The sequence below is a fragment of the Bos javanicus genome, chromosome 4 (assembly GCF_032452875.1).
Source record: "Bos javanicus breed banteng chromosome 4, ARS-OSU_banteng_1.0, whole genome shotgun sequence".
NCBI classification, from domain to species: Eukaryota; Metazoa; Chordata; class Mammalia; order Artiodactyla; family Bovidae; genus Bos; species Bos javanicus.
Genome location: NC_083871.1, coordinates 29,370,721 through 29,398,322, shown reverse-complemented (window position 1 = coordinate 29,398,322; position 27,602 = coordinate 29,370,721). Strand labels below are relative to the sequence as shown.

The window sequence follows — 27,602 nt, the reverse complement described above, 5'->3', positions numbered from 1 at the left end:
AGAACTTGAAGCAGAGAAAAGATAAACTTTGAAGGAAAGAGTTGGGACCCAGTCAGGACAAGGAAAAGAGACACAATAGTAAGTATTTATCAGCTTCAAAAATAGAATCAGTCATTGGTGGTAAATAATGTTTGGTGACAAAAAAAACATTTAAGAGAGTAAATGGTGTGAGGTCGTTGGTAACAATAGCTAGAGATATCTGTGTGCATTATCTATCTCCTTCACAATTTTGCATACAGTAACTATAGACATCAAATACAGAATGACAGATGTCAACTTAAAATATAGTCACAAACTAAAAGTTGAGAGTTATGTTTTATTTGGAAATTTTGCAGAGTTAAGCCTGGGAGGCAGCATCTTGAGCATCCCTGAAAGAACTGCTCTGAGGAAGTGGGGGGAAGAGTCAGGTCATATAGAAGTTTGCAACAAAGGGCAGGTAGTCTGAACATCAAAAGTATTTGGTAAATTACAGAAAACCAGATATCTCAAGTTAAGGAATGTAGCACTTTTCTGTGTATGGGAAAATACGAGTCTGGGCTTACTGAAATCATTCCTTTAATATGCATCTCAGCCATCTGGGCCCAGCATCCTGCATTTTTCACATCCTGAATTCCTCCATGGTCACTGTAGGGAGTGACTGTGGCCCAAGGGGCCAGAGAGCTCAGGTGCTCTTCCTGGGTACCCTTAGGACTCAGGAATTCACATTTGAAGGACTAGAATCACTGATGACTGTGATCCTTGTTTGCTGGTATGGCAGGAAATATTCCATTTCTCACAGCATGTAAAACAAAGCAAATACGTAAAATTCAAAATTTTTATTAATATTAAAACAAAGTATACTATTCAGTGTAAGTTATATAAATATTTTCTCTATTTACCACAAAGACATATGAGTCATTTTTTTATTGACTAAATCAAATCCCTTACGCTTATACAGTAGAAGTGATAGATTAAAGGAATTAGATCTGATAGAAAGAGTGCCTGAAGAACTATGGAAGAAGTTCGTAACACTGTACAGGAGGCTGAGATCAAAACCATCCCCAAGAAAAAGAAATGCAAAAAGGCAAAATGGTTGTCTAAGGAGCTGAGAAAAAAAGAGAAGCAAAAGGCAAAGAGAAAAGTAAATATCCATCTGAATGCACAGTTCCAAAGAATAGTAAGGAGAGACAAGAGAGCCTTCCTAAATGATCGATACGAAGAAATAGAGGAAAACAACAGAATGGGAAAGACTAGAAATTTGAAATACCAAGGGAACGAAACATTTAGAAATACAAAAAAAAATTAGAAATACCAAGGGAACATTTCATGCAAAGATGGGCACAATAAAAGACAGAAACAGTATGAACCTAACAGAAGCAGAAAATATTAAGAGGTGGCAAGAATACACAGAAGAACTATACAAAAAAGATCTTAATGACTCAGATAACCATGATGGTGTAATAACTGACCTAGTGCCAGACCACCTGGAGTGCGAGGTCAAGTGGATCATAGGAAGCATCACTATGAACAAAGCTAGTGGAGGTGATGGAATTCCAGCTGAGCTATTTCAAATCCTAGAAAATAATGCTGTTAAATTGCTGCACTCAATATGCCAGCAAATTTGGAAAACTCACAAGTGGCCACAGAACTGGAAAAGGTCAGCTTTCATTCCAATCCCAAAGAAAGGCAATGCCAAAGAACGTTCAAACTACTGTACAATTCTACTCATCTCATATGCTGGCAAAGTAATGCTCAAAATTCTCCAATCTAGTCTTCAACAGTACATGAACCTAGAACTTCCAGATGTTCAAACTGGATTTAGAAAAGGCAGAGGAACCAGAGATCACATCCTTTGGATCACAGAAAAGGCAAGAGAATTCCAGAAAAACATCTACTTCTGCTTCATTGACTCCATTAAAGCCTTTGTGTGGGTCACAACAGACTGTGGAAAATTCTTAAAGAGATGGGAATACCAGACCACCTGACCTGCCTCCTGGGAAATCTGTATGCAAGTCAAGAAGCAACAGTTAGAACTGGACATGGAACAATGGACTGGTTCCAAATTGGGAAAGAAGTACATCAAGGCTGTATATTATCACCCTACTTATTTAACAGGGTGCAGAGTGCATCATGTAAAATGCCAGGCTGGATGAAGCACAAGCTGGAATCAAGATTGCTGGGAGAAATATCAAAAAAGCTCAGATACGCACATGAAACCACCCTTATGGCAGAAAGCCAAGAAGAACTAAAGAGCCTCTTGATGAAAGTGAAAGAGGAGAGTGAAAAAGCTACCTTAAAACTCAACATTCAAAAAACTAAGATCATGGCATCTGGTCCCATCACTTCATGGCAAATATATGGGGAAACAATGGAAACACTGACAGACTTTATTTTCTTGGATTCCAAAGTCACTTCAGATGGTGACTGCAGCCATGAAATTAAAGACACTTGCTCCTTGGAGAAAGGCTATGAGAAACCTAGACAGTGTATTAAAAAGCAGAGACATTACTTTGCTAACAAAGGTCCATCTAGTCAAAGCTATGGTTTTTCCAGTAATCATGTATGGATGTGAGGTTTGGACCATAGAGAAAGCTGAGCACTGAAGAATTGATGCTTTTGAACTGTGGTATTGGAGAAGACTCTTGAGAGTCCCCTGGACACAAGAAGATCAAACCAGTCAATCCTAAAGGAAATTAGTCCTGAATATTCATTGGAAGGACTGATGCTGAAGATAAAGCTCCAATACTTTGGCCACCTGATGCGAACTGACTTATTGGAAAAGACCTTGATGCTGAGCAAGATTGAAGGCAGGAAGAGAAGGGGACGATGGATGATGAATGCTTGGATGGCATTACCGCCTGGAAGGACATGAGTTTGAGAAGCTCTGGGAGTTGGTGATGGACAGGGAAGCCTGACATGCTCCAGTTTGTGGGGTCTCAAATGAGCGACTGAACTGAACTGAAATAAAAATATTCCAGTGATGAGTACATATAAAATGGCCTGTATCTCTGTTTCACATGAGTGCAAACATTTTCAAGATATTTCAGTTAAGGAAAAATTATCTCTCTAGTTAGATAATGACTTGATAGGAGGCAAAATCTATATTCTCTGCTTCCTTTTTGAGCATAGAACTGGGTATTAATTTCTTGAGAAAATTTTCTTACTTTGAAGTAACTATGTCACCTGTGTGTGCAGTGTGTGTCTGCAGACTGGAGCCTGGCCGCCTACAGTCCATGGGGTCTCAAAGAGTCAGATACAACTGAGCATACACACACACTCACACACCTATTAGAGTAGCCAAAATCCAGAACACTGACTGCACCAAACGCTATTGAGAATACGAGTAACAGGAACCCTCATTCACTGCTCGTGGAATTACACAGTCACTTTGGAGTGTCTTGGCTGTTTCCGGCAAATGAAACGTACTCTTGGTATATGATCCATCAGTCCTGCTCCTTAGTATTTACTCAAAGGCATTGAAAACTTTTGTCCACACAAAAACCTGTACATGAATGTTTACAGCTTCTGTATTCGTAATTAGTAAAACCTGGAAGTAACCAAGATGTCCTTCAGTAGGTGAATGTGAATGGATAAGTACACTGTGATATAATAGAATATTACATGACAATGAACTTTTATTCAGCACATAAAAAAATGACTTATCAAACCATGAAAAGACATGGAAGATCCTTCAAATAACATTACTAAAGAAAAGAACCCAATCTGAAAAGGCTATATACTGTACGATTCCAAATATATGATGTTCTGGAAAAGTCAAAACTATGGAGACAAATCAGTGGTTGCCAGAGTTTGGAAGAGAGGAATAAATAGGCAGAATACAAAGGATTTTTACGACAGTGAAAAAACTCAATATGACACCATAGTGATGAATACATATCATTTTATATTTGTCCAGACCAATTGAATGTACATAGATGTTAACCCTACACTATGGACTTTGAGTGATTATGATGTATCAGTGTAGATTCATCAGTTGTATCCAATATACCACTGTGGTGAAGGATGTTGATAATGGGGAAGGCTATGCATGTGTGGAGGCAGGAGATAAATGGGAAATCTTTGTATCTTCCTCTCAACTGTGCTGTGAAGCTAAAACAGTTGTAAAAAAAAAAAAATCTTTCCAAAAAAAGTTGTCCAGTTGAAATCAGGGCTTGTTTTTGTTCTCATTAAGCTCTGTTTTTAAAAAGATTTTACTTAGAGTTGTTTATCAAGAAATTTTGTTAAATATCCAACTTGTCTCAAATTGTGGTTGTTTTCAGTTTGTCTTCCCCGCAAATCTTCATAAAGGCCAGCTAACAGCCTACTTTTCCTTTATTTACTTTAGCACAGCCCAAATCACGAATGACTAAGTCTATGCCTGAGGCTGATAAATACTCAGAACCGGAAAGGAAAACCTCTGTGTGTCTTTCTAGAGCCTATTGTTTAATTTATTGAGATAAGCACTAACAATCTTCACTTTGGTGCTTACCGTGCTAAGTTGCTTTAGTCATGACTGACTCTTCGCAGCTGTATGGATTGTAGCCCGCCAGGCTCCTCTATCCATGGGATTCTCCAGGCAAGAATACTGGAGTGGGTTGCCATGCCCTCCTCCAGGGGATCTACCCGACCCAGCGATCGAACCCACGTCTCCTGCGGCTCCTGCATTGCAGGTGTCTTCTTTACCGCTGAGCTTTACCCGGGAAGCCCCCATCACTTTGGTGCATGTGGTTAAATGTTTAGAAACTATTCCAAATAATCTATAAAAGTTTTACCTTTTAGACTACGTACTGTAAAGGGTAAATGTATGCTGGTTTCCAGGTCTCTGAAAAAAGAAAAAAACCTGTACAATATTTTTTTCTTAAGGAGGAGATGATTCTTCAATAAGATTAATTTACAGGTTAAGCAGTTGATTTCAAAACATACTTTTATTAATTCTGGATAGGGTATGCAGAGGGAGGGAATTGAAACTGGGGCAAGGAGATAACAAATTCTTGTGGTTCCCATGCTGCTTTTTATTTCCTTTATCTCACTTCCTCAGTGGACACACATTTAAAAAATTTCCTCCTGTGTGTGCCAGTGCCTACAATCAGCTTCTTTTCACTCACTTTTCTTGCTGTTCAACTTCTTCCTTTTTCCTTTGTTCTATTTTTATTTTATCTAACAGTTATCTGGCACTTACTCTGTGCCAGTCGCTGTTCCAGTAACAGTTCAAAAATTAACTTATTTAATCCTTTGAACAAAAAACTTGTAGGGTGGATACTGTTATCTAAGCTGTAGGGAGGCTAAGTAACTTGCTCAAACGTGCATAGCTAGAAACTCACAGAACCAAGTTTGGAGCACAGACCTTTGACTTTGGAGTCCTTATTCTTTAACCCCTACGCATTGACCACCCGTTCAAATACAGTATAGTAGCTGAGTGGCAGAGCTGGGAGTTATGCTTGGGACGGGGAATTTAAAAAGCTCATTTTATTTTTTTTCTTTTTTTCAAGCCATGTCATGATTCTATCAAAATTTGCCTCAACACCTCAGCCAATTTAAGAATGGATTATCAAAAAGAGTATCACATTTTTCTTTTCAGATCAGATCAGTTGCTCAGTCGTGTCTGACTCTTTGTGACCCCATGAATCGCAACACACCAGGCCTCCCTGTCCATCACCAACTCCCGGAGTTCACTCAGACTCACATCCATTGAGTCAGTGATGCCATCCAGCCATCTCATCCTCTGTCGTCCCCTTCTCCTCCTGCCCCCAATCCCTCCCAGCATCAGAGTCTTTTCCAATGAGTCAACTCTTCGCATGAGGTGGCCAACGTACTGGAGTTTCAGCTTTAGCATCATTCCTTCCAAAGAAATCCCAGGGCTGATCTCCTTCAGAATGGACTGGTTGGATCTCTTTGCAGTCCAAGGGACTCTCAAGAGTCCAACACCACAGTTCAAAAGCATCAATTCTTCGGCGCTCAGCTTTCTTCACAGTCCAACTCTCACATCCATACATGACCACAGGAAAAACCATAGCCTTGACTAGACGAACCTTTGTTGGCAAAGTAATGTCTCTGCTTTTGAATATGCTATCTAGGTTGGTCATAACTTTCTTTCCAAGGAGTAAGCGTCTTTTAATTTCATGGCTGCAGTCACCATCTGTAGTGATTTTGGAGCCCAGAAAAATAAAGTCTGACACTGTTTCCACTGTTTCCCCATCTATTTCCCAGAAGTGGTGGGACCAGATGCCATGATCTTCGTTTTCTGAATGTTGAGCTTTAAGCCAACTTTTTCACTCTCCACTTTTTCTTTTGGCCACTTTTTATTCTTTTATAAGATGAAAAAAGCTTCTCTCTGGGGATTTCTGAGAACAACAATTTTAAATTAACCATCTCCCCAAGTAAAATTTTAAGAAAAGTTATTCAATTTTTCTAATGATGTCACAATTCCTACATAAAAAGCAAAATTACACAACCTCTGATGTTGATATAGCTACCTCAGTTTTCATTCCGTTGGCAGAGTGTATCTTTTTCTGTCTCTCTTCCCTTTTAATCTGTCTTAGTCTTTGTATGTACATTGCACTGTGTCCTGGTGTGTGGCTGGGTTTTGCTGTTTAGCTTCATCCTGGCAGTCTCCCAGTTCTCCCTGGGGTGTTTGGGTCCCTCACATTCCATACAGTTGTTGCTGTGGTTGAATTTGTAGCTGCCCTTCTGCTGTTTCTTTCCTCCATCTTGTATCTTTTTGATTCTGTTTCGCCCTTAACACCTTCTTTTGAGGTAAACAAGTACTGTTTTGGAGAAGGCAATGGCACCCCACTCCAGTACTCTTGCCTGGAAAATCCCATGGATGGAGGAGCCTGGTAGGCTGCAGTCCATGGGGTCACAAGAGTAGGACACGACTGAGTGACTTCAGTTTCAATTTTCACTTTCATGCATTGGAGAAGGAAATGGCAACCCACTCCAGTGCTCTTGCCTGGAGAATCCCAGGGACGGGGGAGCCTGGTGGGCTGCCATCTATGGGGTCGCACAGAGTCGGACACGACTGAAGCGACTTAGCAGCAGTAGCAGCAGCAGAATATGATTATAAGCAAAACGTGTTTTTCAGAGTATTTCTTTTGAGAAAAATGTATATTTACACTATACAAAGAAAAATTTCCTGTGAATGTTAGTAAAATTTTTTTCTGAGTTTTTCTGAGCCTATTTATTTTAAAAAATAGGTAGCAATAAAATATTTAAAAAATGAGTCCATATTTAAAAGCATTTGTATTTTACAAGTAGAATGCTGGGGATTTCGGGGTCAAGATACTCACCAGCCTAAACTAGGTATTCTTTATTTAACCTTCTGGAGATTATTACCATTTATGACATAAGTGATTTCCTTAGCAACTGTCTCACACTGGTCCCCTGTCTAACAATAAAGGCTGTGCTCTTTCCATCTTATTCAGTGTGAACATTTATTCACCAAGGACACTAAAGGTTCACTTCCCCTTTTAAACTACCTTCTGGCCGTGCCCACTGGGCTCCACCTCCACTTCAACAGGCAACAATAAACCTGCTGAGGCTGATCTCTTATCTGATTTACCAAAATGGGCCATCATCCCATAGAAAAGTCCAGTGAAGTCAACATTCCTAATGGTAATATTTTCTCATCTCAGAAACCATCCACCTATAGAGAGTTGTAACAGCCAATATTTATATGTTCTGCCGTCTGCACTTAATCAGTGAGAAGATAATTCTCTGTCTTATCTTCTAGTTACAATCTTTTCCCTCCTCATTCTCCAACTGGCTGCTGTAGTGTTCAGAGCACTTTATTCTAAGTCTAGCTTCAATATGGTAAAGTAGGAATCCTTAAACAGGTAATTTTATTATTATTTTTATAGCTGAATGAAAGTTCTATATGGAGTTATTCCTACTTTTTTAGACTCTCACCTCTGTGTCCTTATTCGGTATATAAATCATCCATACAATTAACATGTTTTCTGTGATTATCAGTTCTCAACATTGGAACATAGGAACTACAGCAAACACAGAATGAAAGATATGATTCTTTTCTCTCTGAAGTCACATTTCATTTGTCATGGGAATTGGGATAAACTGTTAATATTTGCATTGTTATATTTCAAAGACATATATGATTAGATGCTAAAATAAGCAAATATAAATAATAATGAGAATAATAGTTGTTGCATGTTTACTGCATGTCATCTAATCATTATGAGCGCTTTCTTTACAATATCTCCTTTACTTCAACAAACTTTTCAAAGCAGACATTAAACCATTTTCTTTTTGCAGATATGCAAACTGAGTGAATACATTTGTGTCAGCTCTCCAGAATTACGTGGCAGATCAGTGACAGGACTAGGATTTAAATCTAGCTTTGTTTTACACACAGTTCTATTCACTGTGCTCTACTGATGATAACTTTTTTCAGAGTTAACTAAATAAAAGAAAATCAAAGAATCAGGAGCTTTCAGAGGGCATATCTTAGTCCTGAAGGATAGGTAACATGTTAATAACTGGTGAGGACTAGAAGGAGGTTTCAGGGCTCTGGATACAGTGACTTCTAGAGACCACTGAGGAGAATATGAGTGTTTGAGGAGAGAGGTCATTTTAATAATTATGAGGAGATATGGCTGGACATATATATTTTGGAGAGTCGTGAATGACTGCCCAAGTATTGGTTAAAGTTCCTTGTCTGGGTTTCTGTTCTAGCTCTACCAGCTATTAGCCTAAGACCTTGGACACATTACTTGACTGTTTTTAGGAATCATTTTTTCTTGTAAAATGAAGCAAATAATACTCTCCTATTCTTCAGATGTTTGAAGGATTGAAATATGTGAAATATTTGTGACAATGCTTTGCACATTGTAATAGCTAAATACATGTTATTTATTATTTTGTCTAAGAGGAATAGGTGAATTTGACAACTGTGTGACAATGTGTGATTTTCAAAAAGGGAATGAAGTATACTAATTTTTAAGTAATATAGCCAAGAGTAACCATAGAAAGAATGTAAATAAGGGACGAATCCACAGTGATTGTAAACCTTCTTTTCTGAGAGACTGGCAAATGCTAATGCATGGAAAAAATGAGGGAAAAAAAAACCTGGCTGATCAGATTTTTATTACTGGCTTAACAGCATTTAATTTTCTTTGGAAAATATATTTTTTAAAAAGTAAAAGGAACATCCTTGTACTCTTATGGTTTTCTGGTTCACACTGCAACATATGGACTCTGCTTATAGGATGTGGTATTGCCTGGTTTTGTATCTCGGCCTGGCTCACGTCTAGCCTTGGTGCTTATGTCTATGGTTTGCTGCTGTTTTATAGTAAGAAATATATTAATAGTTTGTTTAAAAACAGAAAATATTATATGAAAATTTATCTACCAGTGGTAAAGTGAGTAGAATAATTTCTCAGATCTTCACTGTTTGTACTAGAGATCTGGCACAGTGACATAGCATGTGGACTATCATGGTTTATTTTGTAGAGTACTATAATGCTTGGTGCTATAATCTGTAATTCTAAAAATATACACTCCTTCTTTTTTAGATGATAGAATAAAGAAAAAAGACATCACAGTGTAATGTATTCCTATGATATTTGGCTTAATTCTGCATTATATATCTAATTGGGTTCCCAGGTGGCTCAGTGGTAAAGAATCCACCTGCCAATGCAGGAGATGTGGATTTGACCCATGGGACAAGAAGATCCCTTGGTATAAGAGATGGCAACTCACTCCAGTATTCCTGCCTGGGAAATTCCACAGACAGATGAGCCTGGAGGGCTACAGTCCCTGGGGTCACAAAGAGTTGGATACAACTGAGTGACTAAACAACAACAATGATGTATCTGATTACCACACTAAAAATCAAATAGAAGTCATAGTCATATTAGGTTAAATATTACAAAGATATTTTTAAATGTATTTATAAACACTAATATTTGTATTAGAATTTAGATTTTTCTCTATCAAGTTTTATTATTAATGATCACAAAAAAAAAATCAGAAAACCAAAGCCTAGCTAATTATAAGACTTAAATTAGTATTTATTAAAAATCTAATACTGAAATAAATTTGTGGTAATACTTTAGTGAAATGGCCTCATATTTATAGCCAGGTGACCAGGACTCGTTTCCTACCTAGGTTTTCCTACCTCGGTTTTCCTAAGATGTTAGACTATTTTGATGTAGTAGCAAGGAATGGGTCTTTTGTCTTCTTCTGGCTCATGCGTAATCCCTGAAGTTTGAAGAGGTTATTTCTAGAGCAAACACAGCTGTCTCTGCCCAAAGAGACTTTTCCAAGAGAATCTTAGGTCAAATTTTAACCAAGTCCAAGTGCTGTCTCCTTTCTAAGGAAATAGTGACCCCTGATATGTTAGTCTCCCTTCTTTTCTGAAGATAATGGCAACCTCCTCTTTAGTAATATTTATGTACTTACCAACTACAGGTGATGGAAAGACCACCTGGATATTGTAAATGATGCACTGAAGATAGAATGCATATAATAATCACTAATGAGGCAAATTTGCCTTGATACGTCAGATAATTGTGCTTAAAATGAAACGTTGCTTCTATAGTTTCACGAGGAAAGTAGGTGGATTATTAATTCTTTAATGTGGCAAAATGTAATTATCTCAAGGTAGTTAAAACCACTTGCATTCTTTATACTATTCATATTTTATGAGCTAAAATAAGATGAAGAATGCTTTGCTCAATTTGAATTGCTTTTGTTCATGTTGCATTTCATTATCTAGTGCATTATCTAATTCGTCTGATTGGCTTTTAGGAACAAGCACTCTAAATTTGGAAAACTCTATCCTGTTTCATTTCTTTTCGCATCACACACCATTTTTTCACTGCTCCTTTACCTTTTTATTTGTCTTCTAGTATCTGAAAGATAAATCAAAGACATATTCCTACTATAAAAATTCTGAGGATTTGGAAACTGCTCAGACTTCATAGGTTAAACGTTTTACTGATGCTGCTGCCCTTTATACAAAGAGATCATAGCACAGAGATGAGAAATTAACAACTGTCGGCTTTCATCAGCCTCATGCTTCCTATTCAAAGATGAACCCATAAACACCATGAAGTTAACATGAAAAGTCTAAGTAAGAGTAAAGAGATGAGAATGATGTCAAATATTTATGATATTCTGTGTCAAATATTTATGATAAAGATGAGAAGGCTGATGGAAATTGTTTTGTCGTTAGGAAAAAATTCAACAAAAACAAACCTTCAAGAGCATGTTGTCCTTTTGATTAGTCAGAGCATTTAGTGCAGAGTTCCTGAATATCTTTCCTTAAATCATAGCATTGAGCAAGAGAGGAAGAACTATTTTTAATCCACTGAATAGATATAAGATAACATGAACCTGGAAGAGTTCTTGGCAGTCTACAACTCATTTCCAATTTTTTTTTAGATTTAATAGATCATCCTAGAAAGAAAATTGTTTATTCTACTCATTTTATTCATTCAAACTTTTCCAGAGAAAATAATTTTGTTTTCTCTTTAATTTATTATAAAGTTTAGAATCCTTTGTTGTCTTACTGTGTATGTATATTTGGATATAATTTCATAAAGTCCACCATTTCAGTTCAGTTCAGTCGCTCAGTTGTGTCTGACTCTTTGCGACCCCATGGACTGCAGCACGCCAGGCTTTCCTGTCCATCACCAACTCCCGGAGCTTGCTCAAACTCATATCCATCGAGTTGGTGATGGACATAAAGGCCATAGTTAATTAATGTATGCAAGTTATGTTTTCTGTCTTTGCCTGTGATAACATATATTCACTTGCTAAGAAAACTAGAAATATTTTAGATAATAAAAAGTGCTGAAGAAAGAAAAATGTAAATATTTAAGAATTTGAGCCCTATTGTCATATATCTATACCATATAGGACAACAAACAACTGATTAGACTATTGCATTGATGAAAGCTGGACTTCTATCATGCTTTGTTAAGGCAAATCTTAATATATAAAAAGTTATATTTACTGTGCTTGGCAGAGGTTTGCTTTTTGAGGGAAAATATAGATCCCCAAATTTAATATTTCTCATCCGTGTATCAAGTACATAACTACAACATACGCTTTTGATCTAATCCCTTCTCAATTATTCTTGATACTTGCCCCCTTAACTACCTGCCCCAACTCCATAATTATTTTAATGTTTGTCTGTGTTTATGTCTTTTCTGCCTAAAGAAAATTGACTTTTCACCTCGAGTATATTACATTTGCTGCCTCTTTAATCCTCAGCAGCCCTAAATTCTCCATCTGGCTAAGTCAGGATTCAAACCAAATTCTCCCTTCAGTTATATACTATCACTTTTTACAGATTATTGTCCCTTGAAACATAGTTTTATCTTCCACTGCCTCTACTTCTAGTGTTGTCTCTCTTCCTTTAACTTCCAAATTCCAGATGCGACCCATTTGTTCTGTGGCTTCCAGTTCCTTGGCACCTACTTATACCTGCAGTCTCCCTTTCACCACTCTCTTGAAACTGCCTCCTCCAAGGTTACCAAAGTCCTATTAATTGGCAAAATCCTGAATTTTCTCCATTTTATTTCATGTTTCCACATCACTTGATGTTCCAAGTAGCAGAAGTAACAGAAGAGAGACACCTTCAGTGAGAGAGTGCCATGCTGGTAGTTTTACAAGTTTGTCCAGGGAGGAAAAGCCCTAATTTATAGCTTTTACCACTTTCCTTGGTGTAAATTCTTCCAACATGGATGACTTTAACTTTCCAGTGTGTCACTGAACATGGAATTGGGAGACTGCATGAACATAAATTTGTGTGAGCCAACCACTGAATGTCCTTTGGGGGATACTATCAGTCCTTAACTTTTGCAGCATGAAGCAATCTGTTTCATTTTTCTATTACTCTAACACCAGCTTTTCTCCACCCTTTTATTGCTTCTGTTTCTTAATTGTGGTACCCAATTGTAGACTTCATTATGGGTTAAACTTTTTACACCTTTATTTTCTACCTTGGTGTTTTCCTCTACTCTCATGCTCTTCACCATCACTTTAGCATGAATTATGCTAAACCCTTGCCTGCTCCCTAGAGGTCATCTCTCTATTTCAGTTTCTTATTGGGGATAACAGATAGCCCCTGTTTTACTTCAAACTCAGTAAGGCTAAAACCATACTGCTTATCTTTTCGTCACCAAAAAGTACAATCATATCCTATTTATAAGTATTAAATGCATCCTATATGCCAGACACTTCATGAGGTGTTTTGGACACAGACATAGAGAGTATTATCAGTTTTATAGAATAAAAATTCAAAACTCTGATAATTTGATACATTTACTGTAACTATCCCATGTCTGCCATATGGTGCTAAGTTGCTTTAGTCATGTCCTACTCTTTGAGACCCTATGGACTGTAGCCCATCAGGCTTCTCTCTGCACGGGATTCCAGGCAAGAATACTCCAAAAGAAAAAGGAAATTGGATATGAACCCAGGATTCTGAAATCAATGCTCATCTTTCTATTACAGCATAGTGCTTCTCAGTTGATGGAACTGCCACTTTTTTGTCGTACATTGAATTACAATATGCAAGTAGTTTTGAATTTTTCTTAATTATTATTTACTACCAAATCTTGTCTATTCATACATTGGGCCAGTGTTTCTACAAGAATCAATCTCCCTTCCATGCTATAAAGCTTCTAAAAACAAGAGCTCTGCTATATTCATTTTATTCCTTTTTGTAACAAAATTCCTTATAGCAGTTGCTCAATAATTTTGATTAAAAAGTGAAATAAGTAACAACAATGTATTTCAAACATTTTCATTGAATGTGTGCCACAGTGGTATTTCTGTGTCATCAGTATTGAGAGCCACCAATGATATTATATATAGCAGAACACATTTTCCACTGAAGGAATATCCAGGTTTAGTTTGCAGCAAATAGGAGCAAAAACGGGATGCAAAATGTGCTCATGTTTTAGTACAAATCATGAAGTTAATCATGTGTTTATAGTCCAAAACCACTATACCTATTTCTAGGTAGCTTATAGTTTAGACTCCAGGGGATTTCTAATGAGTGTAGGGGCAATATGCGTCCTTGTATTTCTGACAAATACAGGAGACTCCTGGGAAGTCATTTCCCACTTCAGAGGTCCTAATTAGGGTCTGGGACTCAGCAATCTATCCACATTCCACTGAATTGCAAAAACTGGCCATACTGTTATGCTATGAGTACAAATTACCAAACTTGAAGGGATTATATGGCCCTCTGCCTTTGGCACCCCACTCCAGTACTCTCGCCTGGAAAATCCCATGGATGGAGGAGCCTGGTGGGCTGCAGTCCATGGGGTCGCAAAGAGTCAGACACGACTGAGCGACTTCACTTTCATTTTTCACTTTCATGCATTGGAGAAGGAAATGGCAACCCACTCCAGTTTTCTTGCCTGGAGAATCCCAGGGATGGGGGAGCCTGGTGGGCTGCCGTCTATGGGGTCGCACAGAGTCGGACACGACTGAAGCGACTTAGCAGCAGCAGCAGCTGCTGCTGCCTTATTAAGTAGGTAGATAGACCATTGGACTTCTGAATCTGTAGTTTCTAATTCCCATATCACCTTGGTGTATTACCTGCTTCTGACAGCACCAAGGGGCTGCTTTATGACTGAGTATGCCTCAGGCCTTTTCTATACATAGCAATCTGGTGTGCTGTGACAAGATACTTGAAACAGAGCTTTTCTACCCAAGAAAATTAGTGAAGGCATATACTTTGATTCTGCCTCGTAGTGCACAACCTGAAAATTACCCATTTACTGTCCTTTAGAGGCATCTGTTCCCTGTGATACTGTGTCATTATCTTGGTACTGAAATGAAATGAGTTGCTGTTTATCATATCATCAAATACATCTTATACATCAAATATATCATATCATCAAATACATCATCAAATACATCTTTTTATCAGAGTCAGTCACCAGGGGGCTTAAAATAAAATCTTAAATGTCTTTAGCTATAAACATTAGCATTTTAAACAATATATAAAAAGTTGAAAAATACTGTGCCAGTTAGTTGAACATCAGGGAATTTTAAATGAATTTGACATAGATTACAAATTTAAAGCTTTTACAGAGGTTTAGGATATAGATTTAGATATGGATTTAGAAAAGGCAGAGGAACCAGAGATCAAATTGCCAACATCCACTGGATCATGGAAAAAGCAAGAGTTCCAGAAAAACATCTAATTCTGCTTTATTGACTACGCCGAAGCCTTTGACTGTGTGCATCACAACAAACTGTGGAAAATTCTGAAAGAGATGGGAATACCAGACCACCTAACCTGCCTCTTGAGAAATCAGTATGTAGGTCAGGAAGCAACAGTTAGATCTGGACATGGAACAACAGACTGGTTCCAAATAGGAAAAGGAGTACTTCAAGGCTGTATATTGTCATCCTGCTTATTTAACTTATATGCAGAGTACATCATGAGAAATGCTGGGCTGGAAGAAGCACAAGCTGGAATCAAGATTGCCAGGAGAAGTACCAATACCTCAGATATGCAGATGACACCGCCCTTATGGCAGAAAGCGAAGAAGAACTAAAGAGCCTCTTGTTGAAAGTAAAAGAGGAGAGTGAAAAAGTTGGCTTAAAATTCAACATTTAGAAAACTAAGATCATGGCATCTGGTCTAATCACTTCATGGCAAATAGATGGAGAAACAATGGAAACAGTGAGAGACTTTAATTCTAGGGGCTCCAAAATCATTGCAGATGGTGACAGCAGCCATGAAATTAAAAGACGCCTGCTCCTTGGAAGAAAAGCTTTGATCAACTTAGACAGCATATTAAAAAGCAGAGGCATTACTTGACCAACAAAGGTCTATCTAGTCAAAGCTATAGTTTTTCCAATAGTCATGTATGGATGTGAGAATTGGACTATAAAGAAAGTTGAATGCTGAAGAATTGATGCTTTTGAGCTGTGGTGTTGGAAAAGACTCCTGAGAGTCCCTTGGACTGCAAGGAGATCCAACCTGTCCATCCTAAAGGAAATCAGTCCTGCATATTCATTGGAAGGACTGATGCTAAAGCTGAAATTCCAATACTTTGGTCACCTGATGCAAAGAACTGACTCATTTGAAAAGACCCTGATGCTTGGAAAGATTAAAGGCAGGAGGAGAAGGGGACAACAGAGAATGAGATGGTTGGATGACATCACGAATGTGAAGGACATGAGTTTGAATAAGCTCCGGGAGTTGGTGATGGACAGGGAGGCCTGGCGTGCTGCAGTCCATGGGGTCACAAAGAGTCGGACACGACTGAGTGACTGAACAGAACTTAACTGAGATATACCCAGTACAGAATAAACTATTCTGTAGTTAGTGTTTCTGTGCATCTTGGCAGTGATAGGCAAGACTGAATCTGACAGTAAGGCTCTGTTACTGTACTTCAGCTCATCTTGCATGGCAGAGTATTAGTGGAACCTACACTTTGGGAAGTTTGGTTTCAGTGTGAGTGTTCAGGAAAGTAGATGAGAGAATACCTCATTCACAGTTTGCCAGTGATGGAAGATACAGTTCTTTATAAATCAGCCTGGTAAGGATAAATCTTATATACAGAAATACGGTGTGATTTCTGTTGCTGCATCAAGACCACATCAATATGGTTTAACTGATAATTATCTTCCATTCAGTATCCTGAAGAATCAAGCTTTGCCTGGAGAGGTGAAAATACAGGTGTTCATGGCTTCCCAGGAATGCCATTTGAATAAATAACATCAAATTATACTTTTGTCTTGATGCCTACTCTTTTATTAATATATAGATTGAAATGAAACATAGCAGAACTCCTTATTTAGGTCTTTCATTCTGTTAGCTTCAATGCAGAGTATATGGGGTATCAGTGGAGGATGACAATTAGATCTCAAGGCCCTGCTTCACGTGATATTACTGTTACTGGAGGCTCAATTTTAAAGGGGCAGCTCTGCATAATATGTCACAGTCTGTGTTCCTGCACTTTGAAAGTGATAAAATCACAAATGAATTAGTTTAGCGAACCCAAGAAAGTAGCAAGTAACAAAGTTTATATTCCAAATATTCCCATTACAAGTACAGGGTTCATTTTTTTATTATCCTAGAAAAAAATGCATTTTAACATGGCTATGTGTCTGTGTGTGTGTTTTCTGCAGTTTGTCTTATTTGGTCAGCCTTTGTCTCTATTCTCTCTGAGGCTGGTTGCCTTGGTTACCACTATATACACGCTCTTTTGTGAGGTTCCTCTTTGACGTACATTTATTTCTATGGAAACAATGAGGTCATTAGTATGGGTAGGTGCTTTAGAGAAAGCACAATGAAGTATTGAATATCTCTCCTTCTTTTGGTTATTAAAATGTATCATTAAATTGTTTTTTAATTAGAGAAGTATATTTCTGTGTTCCTTTTGACTTGATCATGAAGCTACATTTTTACTTATTTATAGACTTGCTCATGACAGATAGATGGGGAAACAATGGAAACAGTGAGAGAATTTTTGGGGGGCTCCAAAATCACTGCAGATGGTGACTGCAGCCATGAAATTAAAAGATGCTTGCTCCTTGGAAGAAAAGCTATGATCAACCTAGACAGCATATTAAAAAGCAGAGGCATTACTTTGCCAACAAAGGTACGTCTACTCAAAACTATGGTTTCTCCAGTAGTCATGTATGGATGTAAGAATTGGACTATAAAGAAAGCTGAGCGCTGAAGAATTGATGCTTTTGAACTGTGGTATTGGAGAATACTCTTGAGAGTCCCTTGGACTGCAAGGAGATCCAACCAGTCTATCCTAAAGGAAATCAGTCCTGAATATTCATTGGAAGAACTGATGCTGAAGCTGAAGCACCAATACTTTGGCCACCTGATGCAAAGAACTGACTCACTGGAAAAGACCCTCATGCTGGGAGAGTTTGAAGGCAGGAGGAGAAGGGGACGACAGAGGATGAGATGGTTGGATGGTGTTGCCAACTCTGGACATGAGTTTGAATAAGCTCTGGGAGTTGGTGATGGACAGGGAGGCCTGGCATGCTGCAGTCCATGGGGTCACTAAGAGTTGGACATGACTGAGTGACTGAACTGAACTGAGACTTGCTCAAATACAATGACTTAAAGCATTAGATATACTGTTTAGCTCCTTCTTGTTATATGTGGTGTGGTAAAGATCACCACAGATATATATATAACAATAAAAGAGTTATGACTTACACCTTAAAAATGTGTCAGAGAGTGAAAAGTTTATCTCAGTAGTATTTGTTATAGTAAAAAAATTGCATAAGGAATTCACATGAAGAAAATGAGCAGTGTTTAGATGAATCTAGAAAAAAAAGGCCCTATTTATGGTCACTGTTTTTTTTTTTTAATCTATAGTTTTAGAAACACAGGAATATAACAGAGGAGTGATAGTTATTAAAACATATTTTCTGTGGTATTGGGCTTGCCAGGTGGTACTAGGGGTAAGGAACCCACCTGCCAGTGCAGGAGATACAGTAGACACAGGTTTGATCCCTGGGTTGGGAAAATCCCCTGGATGAGGAAATGGCAGCCCACTCCAATATTCTTGCCTGGAAAATTCCAGGGACAGAGTAGCCTTGCAGACTATAGTCCGTGGGGTCACAAAGAGTTGCACCTGAATGTGTGACTGAGCATCATCTGTGACATTAAATAAGTGTGTGTAGATATGCATATATATATTTACATATAATTAGTATTCTGTTTTCAAATTTTAAGAGCCTTATTAACCCTTTTTTAAAGCATCTCTTTTCCTCTCTGACTTATTTACAAACTAGTCTAATTTTTTTTTTTTTTTTCTGTATAGATGATGTGGAAACCTGCCTATGATTTTCTTTATACTTGGAGTGCTCACTATGGAAACAGCTACAGAGATGTGTTACAAGACCTACAATCGGCTTTGGACAGAATGAAAAACCCTGTGACCAAACAGTGGCGAGACTTAACTGGAGCTTTAATACTAGTGAATTCTTTAGAGGTTTTGAGAGCAACTGCATTCTCCACTTCTGAGGAAGTATAGAAATGAAGGATATGTTTTTGAGAGGAAGGAGTAGAGGGAGAAAGGGGGGTGTGTGAGAGAGAGAGAGAGGAAAAGAATCTCAGAAAAGTATTGCTTTTAAGAAAAAAAAAAAAGTTTTTCCCAGTGAAAACATAGCCTAGCACAAAATCTAAGGATGGGTTTTATAATCAAATATGTATTTTTGTATCTGCCTTTCACATGCAAACATTAAGCTGCTTTATTGTTGAGAATGGAAAGAAAAAACTCTTTCTCCCTTTCAAAGTTACTTTTAATTTCTTTTAGTTAAAGCAAATGACTGCCAGCATAATTACATCACACAGAAACCCAGATAATCCAGAGGCTCTCTAAACACTGGAATTTTGCCAGCAGACAGGTAGAGGGAGAGGAGAAGGGAGCAATGCTCTGTGGCCAGGCATCAGACTACCTACTTTCTCTACCTGATCACTTTTATTTCCAGTGGCATTTGCTAGGATTATTCCCATTTTTCATGTGAAGAAACTAAGGGCTGGAGAGGACAGTCAGGGCTATACAGCCAGTGTGAAGCAGGTTTTCTGTTTGCAGAATCTGGCTCTTTTTTTTTTAATTTTATTTTATTTTTAAATTTTACAAATTGTATTAGTTTTGCCAAATATCAAAATGAATCCGCTACAGGTATACATGTGTTCCCCATCCTGAACCCTCCTCCCTCCTCCCTCCCCATACCATCCCTCTGGGTCGTTCCAGTGCACTAGCCCCAAACATAGCACATGGGAATATAGTTTAAAAAAAAACAAAATGCATATTAAAACTTATAGGTAATTATTTCCTTTTAATTAAGCTCTCTGCTCTATTCTACCATCTCATGAAGGTGCCAGAAGGAAGATACGACTGGAAATCTGTTGTCTGCATCCACCAACTGGAATTTTTACCACCTTCCTCCATCTTGAGGTCTAGCTAATCCTTCAACTTTTTCTTCAGGATCATAATGCAGAGTAATTCTTTTAACTTTCAAAGATTTTTTGAAAAGAAGGGTTATTTTTTAAAAGCCTGATTTCTTACTGCTGAATGCAGCCATCTTATCTACCAGAAACACTGATACCTGTGTGTGTGTGTGTGCATGCTCAGGTGTTTGTGTAATCATGTGTATGTGTGTGTATTTCAGAATGTCTTATAAATCTTTTGGAATACAAAGATTGTACAGAAATTTAGGCAAGTATGAATGCTAACTGCTAGAGAGTTGATAAGGGCTGGTCTGTGCTTACTCCTGTGTCCAGTCCTTTGGCTGCCTGCCTCTGTTTATGTGCCCTGGACAGTCACTCATTTATTGTCATTCAGTTGACAGAGTGTGTGTACCCACTTTGTGGCAGATGCATAGATGTTTGAGATTAATAATGGGAAAAAACAGCATGATCCCCCTGACTTCAGTACTGCTGAAGTGATAGAGGCAATAATAAAGAATTATACAATTAAATTTAAAATGGCATCTGCAATACCAGCTGCAGAGGAAAGGCTGGAATGCCAAGAGATATAGATTCGGGGCAGGGGAGGGGGGAATCATGAGGATCAGGGAGATCGCATAAGTTTTCCCTGGTAAAGAAATGATGCGCCTGAAGGAGGATCAGACATTGCTTCTTGTCTGGAGAGGGTGGCGGGGCAGTTCCTCAGTGCACTGAAGCCCTCAAGCCGGAAGGGAGCTCAGGAGATGCATGTACCCAAGGTGAAGGGCTGGGAAGGGTGAAGGAATGAGGGAAAGAAAGAGAAGTCTTCAAAGGTAATGTGGATGAGCTGAATAAGGATTTTATTTAGGGATCCTGAATAAAACATGTCCATTTGGCTAAAAAGTAAAAGCAGAATCATTTTAGAGCTTTTAATACACCTACCCTGAGGTATTTGGTATGCTGGCAAAGGTAATTTGAATTAGGATTTAAGATCTTTAAGGCTTTTAATATTTGTATTTGATGATAAGTGAATACAGCCTGCCCAAGGAGTTATGTACACACATTCAAGGACAGAATTTATTTCAGTTGAAAATGAATTCAGGGAGAAGGGAGAAAAAAGAAACAATCTGTAAGTTCGGAACACAATCATTTTTAGTGGTGATTTTGCTTTTGCTTTCTTTAGAACATTCTTGGAATCTTATTAGCATGTCAGCAAACCAGAGAATTTCGGGAAAGGATAATAAGGAATTAATAACTGGGTTTTTCCAGGCTCTAAGATCTGAGACAACAGAGATCTTGTGAGTTGATTAGGGCAGTAAGATTAAATAAATCACTCAGGTTTATCACATCAGAGTGTTGTGATTGTGGTTGGGAAGTTTGAGAAGAGTTTTAAAAATGAACAGCACTATCTCTGTAATTTAAGGATGAAACAACAGTTTAAATATTAATATACACAAAGATATCTTCCAATCTCATAACAAATCCTTTCAGAGGAATTTTAAACCCATGTCCAAACATTCTGTTCTTTTAAATATATTCTAACATTTTTATAAATCATTTCCACTTTTCTGAATTTTATATTTTTCTTCCTATAATGGATTTTCATAATCAGAAAAGATTAGCTTAGTAATCACAAATTGCCTTTAACATTTGGCAGCAAATCAAGAGAATTAATAAGGCAATTAAATCCCATCCTTGACATCATTAAAAGCATCAAAAGCCATTAATGTAAAACTTCTTCAAGCATTTGGAAACTGGAAAAAGCATAGCTGATTCTTTCAGTTCCTCAGGCTTTTCGCCTAATGATGAATTAGGATGAGATTCTTGTTCAGTGCTCAGCTTACAATGTAGTAATTTTTCTATGTAAGCCACAGATCCTCTACTTCCTTCTGTTAAAGCCTTAATATGAAAGTCAATTAAGGAGGTGCAAGTAATGGTGTGTCATTAATGTTCATGCCAGTCATGAGTACAGCACACTTTCATGTTCTGTAATGTAGAAAATACCACATGAAGTTTTGAAACTGGGGATAACTAGGTCTCTGGAAGGAGCAGAATGCACTACGTTAATGGATGGTGTTTGTCTAAGACATGTTGCTACTGCTAAATAACTTTGAATATGTTATATGTAAATACAATGAAGAAAATACATTCAAAATCATACAATACTATACATAATTGGAAGTTTCAAAATGAATTTTCATACTGTGATTTTGTAAATTTTATTTCCTATATTTTTTTCATGTCTAAGGAATATTTTAGGCGCTATAAAGTAAAAGGAGATAATAAAAATTATGTCTCTGAAGGCTTTTCTAGTTAAAATAGATTTCTTTCTTTTTATATTTACAAACGTCTTCCCCTTACTTCCGTATGAAGTTTCATTCACGTGCTGCTGTATAATTTAGTGAATTTCAGAGTTATAAAGAGCTGGGGTTAACCCAAAGACTTTCTTCAGAATAACATAATTGTTGAAAGTTGGTTTCTTGCATGCTTATTTTCTAGACCACAACATGAAATAAAAAGTGACTATGGATACACTACAGTATTTCAGTATTTCACTAACTGTTGTAGAAATCTGTGGCTTTTGCATACATATTTTACCTTTTCTTTTTAGCAGACCACCTGACCAGCCTCTTGAGAAACCTGTATGCAGGTCAGGAAGCAACAGTTAGAACTGGACATAGAACAACAGACTGGTTCCAAATAGGAAAAGGAATATGTCAGGGCTGTATATTGTCACTCTGCTTATTTAACTTATATGCAGAGTACATCATGAGAAACACTGGACTGGAAGAAGCACAAGCTGGAATCAAGATTGCCAGGAGAAATATCAATAACCTCAGATATGCAGATGACACCACCCTTATGGCAGAAAGTGAAGAGGAACTCAAAAGCCTGTTGATGAAAGTGAAAGAGGAGAGTGAAAAAGTTGGCTTAAAACTCAGCATTCAGAAAACAAAGATCATGGCATCTAGTCCCATCACTTCCTGGCAAATAGATGGGGAAACAGTGTCAGACTATTTTTCTGGGCTCCAAAATGACTGCAGATGGTGATTGCAGCCATGAAATCAAAAGACGCTTACTCCTTGGAAGGAAAGTTATGACCAATCTAGATAGCATATTCAAAAGCAGAGACATTACTTTGCCAACAAAGGTCCGTCTAGTCAAGGCTATGGTTTTTCCAATGGTCATGTATGGATGTGAGAGTTGGACTGTGAATAAAGCTGAGCACTGACGAATTGATGCTTTTGAACTGTAGTGTTGTAAAAGACTCTTGAGAGTCCCTTGGACTGCAAGGAGATCCAACCAGTCCATTCTGAAGGAGATCAGTCCTGGGTGTTCTTTGGAAGGAATGATGCTAATGCTGAAACTCCAGTACTTTGGCCACCTCATGTGAAGAGTTGACTCATTGGAAAAGACTCTGATGCTGGGAGGGATTGGGGGCAGGAGGAGAAGGGGATGACAGAGGATGAGATGGTTGGATGGCATCACTGACTCGATGGACGTGAATTTGAGTGAACTCCGGGAGTTGGTGATGGACAGGGAGGCCTGGCGTGCTGTGATTCATGGGGTCGCAAAGAGTCAGACACGACTGAGTGACTGACCTGAACTGAACTGAGGCCTATGTAGGCCAGAAAGTTTTAAATCTAATAGCTTTGCAATTCTGAATAATAGTGTCAGTTCACACATGAAGGGGGGCTTCCCTATTGGCTCAGATTGTAAAGAATCTGCCTGCAACGTAGGAGACCCAGGTTCTATCCCGGGTTGGGAGTTCTCCTGGAGACGGGTATGGCAACCCACTCCAGAATTCTTGCCTGGAGAATTCCATGGACAGAGGAGCCTGACAGGCCACAGTCCATAGGGTCACAAAGAGTCAGACGCGAATGAGCAACTAACACACACACACACACACACGAGGGAGTGATGGAGAGATTAGTACTGGGTGATAATTAGTAATGGCAAAGGAGAAAATTCCAGATCAAGCAGTGCTGTTGTAGTGGTGAGTACAACATGAAAGGCTTCTTCTATAAGATACTAGTCCAGGGATTGTAGCTGTGGCTTCTAATGTTTTTCCTATCACTTCCTAAGAGACTTTTCACCTATCATTCAGCCTCCCCAGGCTTTGGTTTTCTCATCTGTAAAATGAGGGGCTCGAACTGGGTAGTCTCTAAACTCCTCTTAGGCTTAAATATTTATGAATGTATAATGAATGGGATATTTTATGGGTTTTATAGATTTATTTTGCTATGAGGGAAAAATATAAATTAAAACTTATAGTCTGAATATCAATTATCTACATTAACATAAAGTCCTGCATGTGTGAGGCATAGCACACATAAGCTCACTAAGCTCTGTACAGATACTATCTCACTTATTACTCACATAGCCTACAATTTCAGGTTACACAATGTGCACTATTTTGAATAGTTGAAAACCATCAACTATTCAGAACAAACTAGATTAGAGGTATGAGAAGGTCACCAGTTGTTTTGCTCGGAGCTACCGAAAGCACACTGTCAAACAGGCTCCCTTCCTATTGCAAAGGCCTTAGACCAAGCAACCTCTATGCAGAGGTTCTTCAGCTTTAGCAACTGCAGAATCACCTGGAGGGCTTGTTGGAATATAGACTTTTGGGCTCCACCCCACAATTCTGATTCAGCAGGTCTGGGGTGCTGCCTGAAAATCTGTATTTCTGCTAAGTTCTCAGGTGATAGAGATGCTGCTGGTCCAAGGACTCTCCTTTGAGAACCACAGTGTTACCCATCCTTCATCTCTAAGAACAAAGGAGTCTTTATAAAACCAGAAAACCTTACTTCTGGGTAACAAATTTTTATGTCACTCGATCAAAAAATAGTTTTTGAATTAAAAAAACCAAATCAGATTATATAATGGCTCCATTTATATATATAAAGTAAACTAATGAACTCATAAAAGCTTCAAAATGAATTTTATTAGAAAACTAATTAAAGATCTCTGTGTCTCATCTAAAATGTAATCACATTTGAATAAAACAATTAATAATTTGATAAATTTATTGTGTTAAGGTGATTTTGCAAAATATATGCACTTGTTTCTATAAAACATCTTGGGATTTTAGCTACTTGTTTTTAGTAGCCCATCACTTGTTAAATGTCTTGCTGAATTAATTTTTCCCCATTTGGGAAAAAAATGTTTCTAAAGTGATCAACACACCCATTTCCATGCCCCACTCTCTTTGTAGAATTACAAAGTGATCACAAACATTGTTGATAAGGTAGATAGATATTCTCTTTCCAAAGAGGAGTTTCACATTTAAAGGGATGGTGACTCTGACAATAGGTGATGAGCCGAGCAACCTCACTTTGACATTAATATATCATATTTCATCCTTTGCTAAAAGTTTATTTTTAATTACTTTTTTTTTAATTTGTTCTTAGCTTACTCCTTGGAAGGAAAGTAATGTCCAACCTAGATAGCATATTCAAAAGCAGAGACATAACTTTGCCAACAAAGGTCTGTTTAGTCAAGGCTATGGTTTTTCCTGTGGTCATGTATGGATGTGAGAGTTGGACTGTGAAGAAGGCTGAGTGCCAAAGAATTGATGCTTTTGAACTGTGGTGTTGGAGAAGACTCTTGAGAGCCCCTTGGACTGAAAGGAGATCCAACCAGTCCATTCTGAAGGAGATCAGCCCTGGGATTTCTTTGGAAGGAATGATGGTGAAGCTGAAACTCCAGTACTTTGGCCACCTCATGCAAAGAGTTGACTCATTGGAAAAGACCCTGATGCTGGGAGGGATTGGGGACAGGAGGAAAAGGGGACGACAGAGGATGAGATGGCTGGATGGCATCACCGACTCGATGGATGTGAGTTTGAGTGAACTCCGGGAGTTGGTGATGGACAGGGAGGCCCGGCGTGCTGCGATTCATGGGGTTGTAGAGTCGGACACGACTGAGCGACTGAACTGAACTGAACTGAACAGAGTGACATTTGAGACTCTCTTTGGGGGCTCGGAAGCAGATTTTAAGAGTTCCTAATATTGTAAGTTGACATTTAAACCCATGGAATATGCTGAGATATTTAACGTATTTATATAAATATGATTATATTTAAGATGAAAGTCAAACTTAGCCATGATGATATTACTGGTTTTACTTCAGCTGATTCTGCAAAAGTCAGTCATTTAAACAGAATTTGTGATTGACAAGTTTGGTATGATGTTGACCTTACACTTATTAGGTTAAATGGCACAATAAAATTATAAACTCTTTTTTTTTTTTTTGTATATTAGAACAATTCATTCGACAGGAGGAAGATATACTCTTTTATTCCAGAAAATGTGTATTCAGTGCTCACTCAGTCCCCTTTATATCATGGTGGAAAGCAAGGAAATTGTGAAGGGGAGATAGGAAACAGTTTGATTATGGTCTAATGAAAGGAGACTGTTCAGGAGCAATGGAAACTTCTTTTTGCTGGTCTTTTTAAAAATGGAAAATATATTTCATTGATTCTCTTTATCTGATCAGTAATAAGGTACAAATTAACTATTGCTTGGTTTCCTCTGAATGGATTTAATGCTACTTAAAACTGTTCCTTGAAACTATTAAGAAACTTCACTAGAGCAAATACAGTCGCTCTAGGTTAAGATTGTCATTTAGCAGTCTTTCAGGAGCTGGTGTCAGAAAACCTATTGAACAGGGTTAAGCACAAAGGATTTATTGTCTCTCACAATTGAAAACCCCAGGGGTAGTTTCAGGCATTCCAGGATTCTGGGCTCGAAGGGTGTGATCAAATTGACTGTTTGTTTTTCTCCCTTCTCTGACTTTGATTATCTTAGTTTCATCCTTGGTCTCCACAAAGCAGCCCAGCAACTCTGGGCTGTCCCTTCCTAGGACCTGATGACTGTGGCAGCTCCAGTCTCACATTTCTCCATTGTAGTTTCAGGCTGTGGTGACTTGGTAATGTGTCATCTGGGCTAAACTAAATGATGTTTCCCCGAGTTCTCCTGACTGTTTCCCGTTAGGGTTAGTAACAAGAGTCATCTGTGGATGATTTGGAAGGTCACTGTGGAGCAGTAGCCACTGTGATTCTTGGAAGGGAATGTAGGTAAATCTCCGTGGCAGCTCCTGACTTAGCTTATTGGTGAGGGGCAAGTGATTGGCTTGCCATTCTGCAGCCAGAGCACCACTTGTCCTGCAGATGATCCACAGCAGCAAGATTGCAGGCTTGGAGTCAGAGAGGGACCAACAACCGTGCTAGTAACAGACAAACGAGATTCTAGTTGTCCCTGCTCTTCCTCAGTCAAGTATTTATCTTTTCTTTCCCTCAGCCTGACCTTAAACTTCAAGCTCAGTGCCATAGGCAAAAGAAAGTGCCAGGCCAAGACTCTGACCAGCTCTCACATATGCGGCAAACCAAATCACTGCAAAAAAATCCTTATTGTATATCAATGCTGATAGTTCTGCTTTCCTTAGTGAACTTTGATAAGTAGGGCAATATTAAGTATTTCCTGATAACCCCAGTAGAAGGGTCCTGATAGAAGAGTTTTTCGGTTTTGTGCTCATCTTTCAGCCAATCACTAAGGGCTGTAACCAGGGAACTTTTGGTCAGACCTGGGTCTTTTGCTCCTTCCTTCACCCCGACCACCACCCTATTCAAACCACTGGATTTGGGAGTTTTTGGTCAACAGATAGAATTGAGTTTAGTTCCTGGAATTGGGAGGAGGTGGATGCT

General features: G+C 38.3%; 1 protein-coding gene across 4 annotated transcripts in view; it reads left to right on the top strand.

Moving 5' to 3' along the window:
- The window catches only part of MACC1 (MET transcriptional regulator MACC1), a 99,698-nt gene extending 73,559 nt beyond the window's left edge, over positions 1-26,139 (top strand). For 3 of the 4 annotated variants that reach the window (XM_061413668.1, XM_061413669.1, XM_061413667.1), the window contains one exon: positions 18,765-26,139. In XM_061413668.1, the coding sequence (XP_061269652.1) occupies positions 18,765-18,977 (213 nt within the window). In that variant the 3' untranslated portion in view covers positions 18,978-26,139. The remainder of the gene's footprint in view (positions 1-18,764) is intronic. The other variant, XR_009735815.1, reaches the window with a different exon arrangement.
- The last annotated feature ends 1,463 nt before the right edge of the window (positions 26,140-27,602 follow it).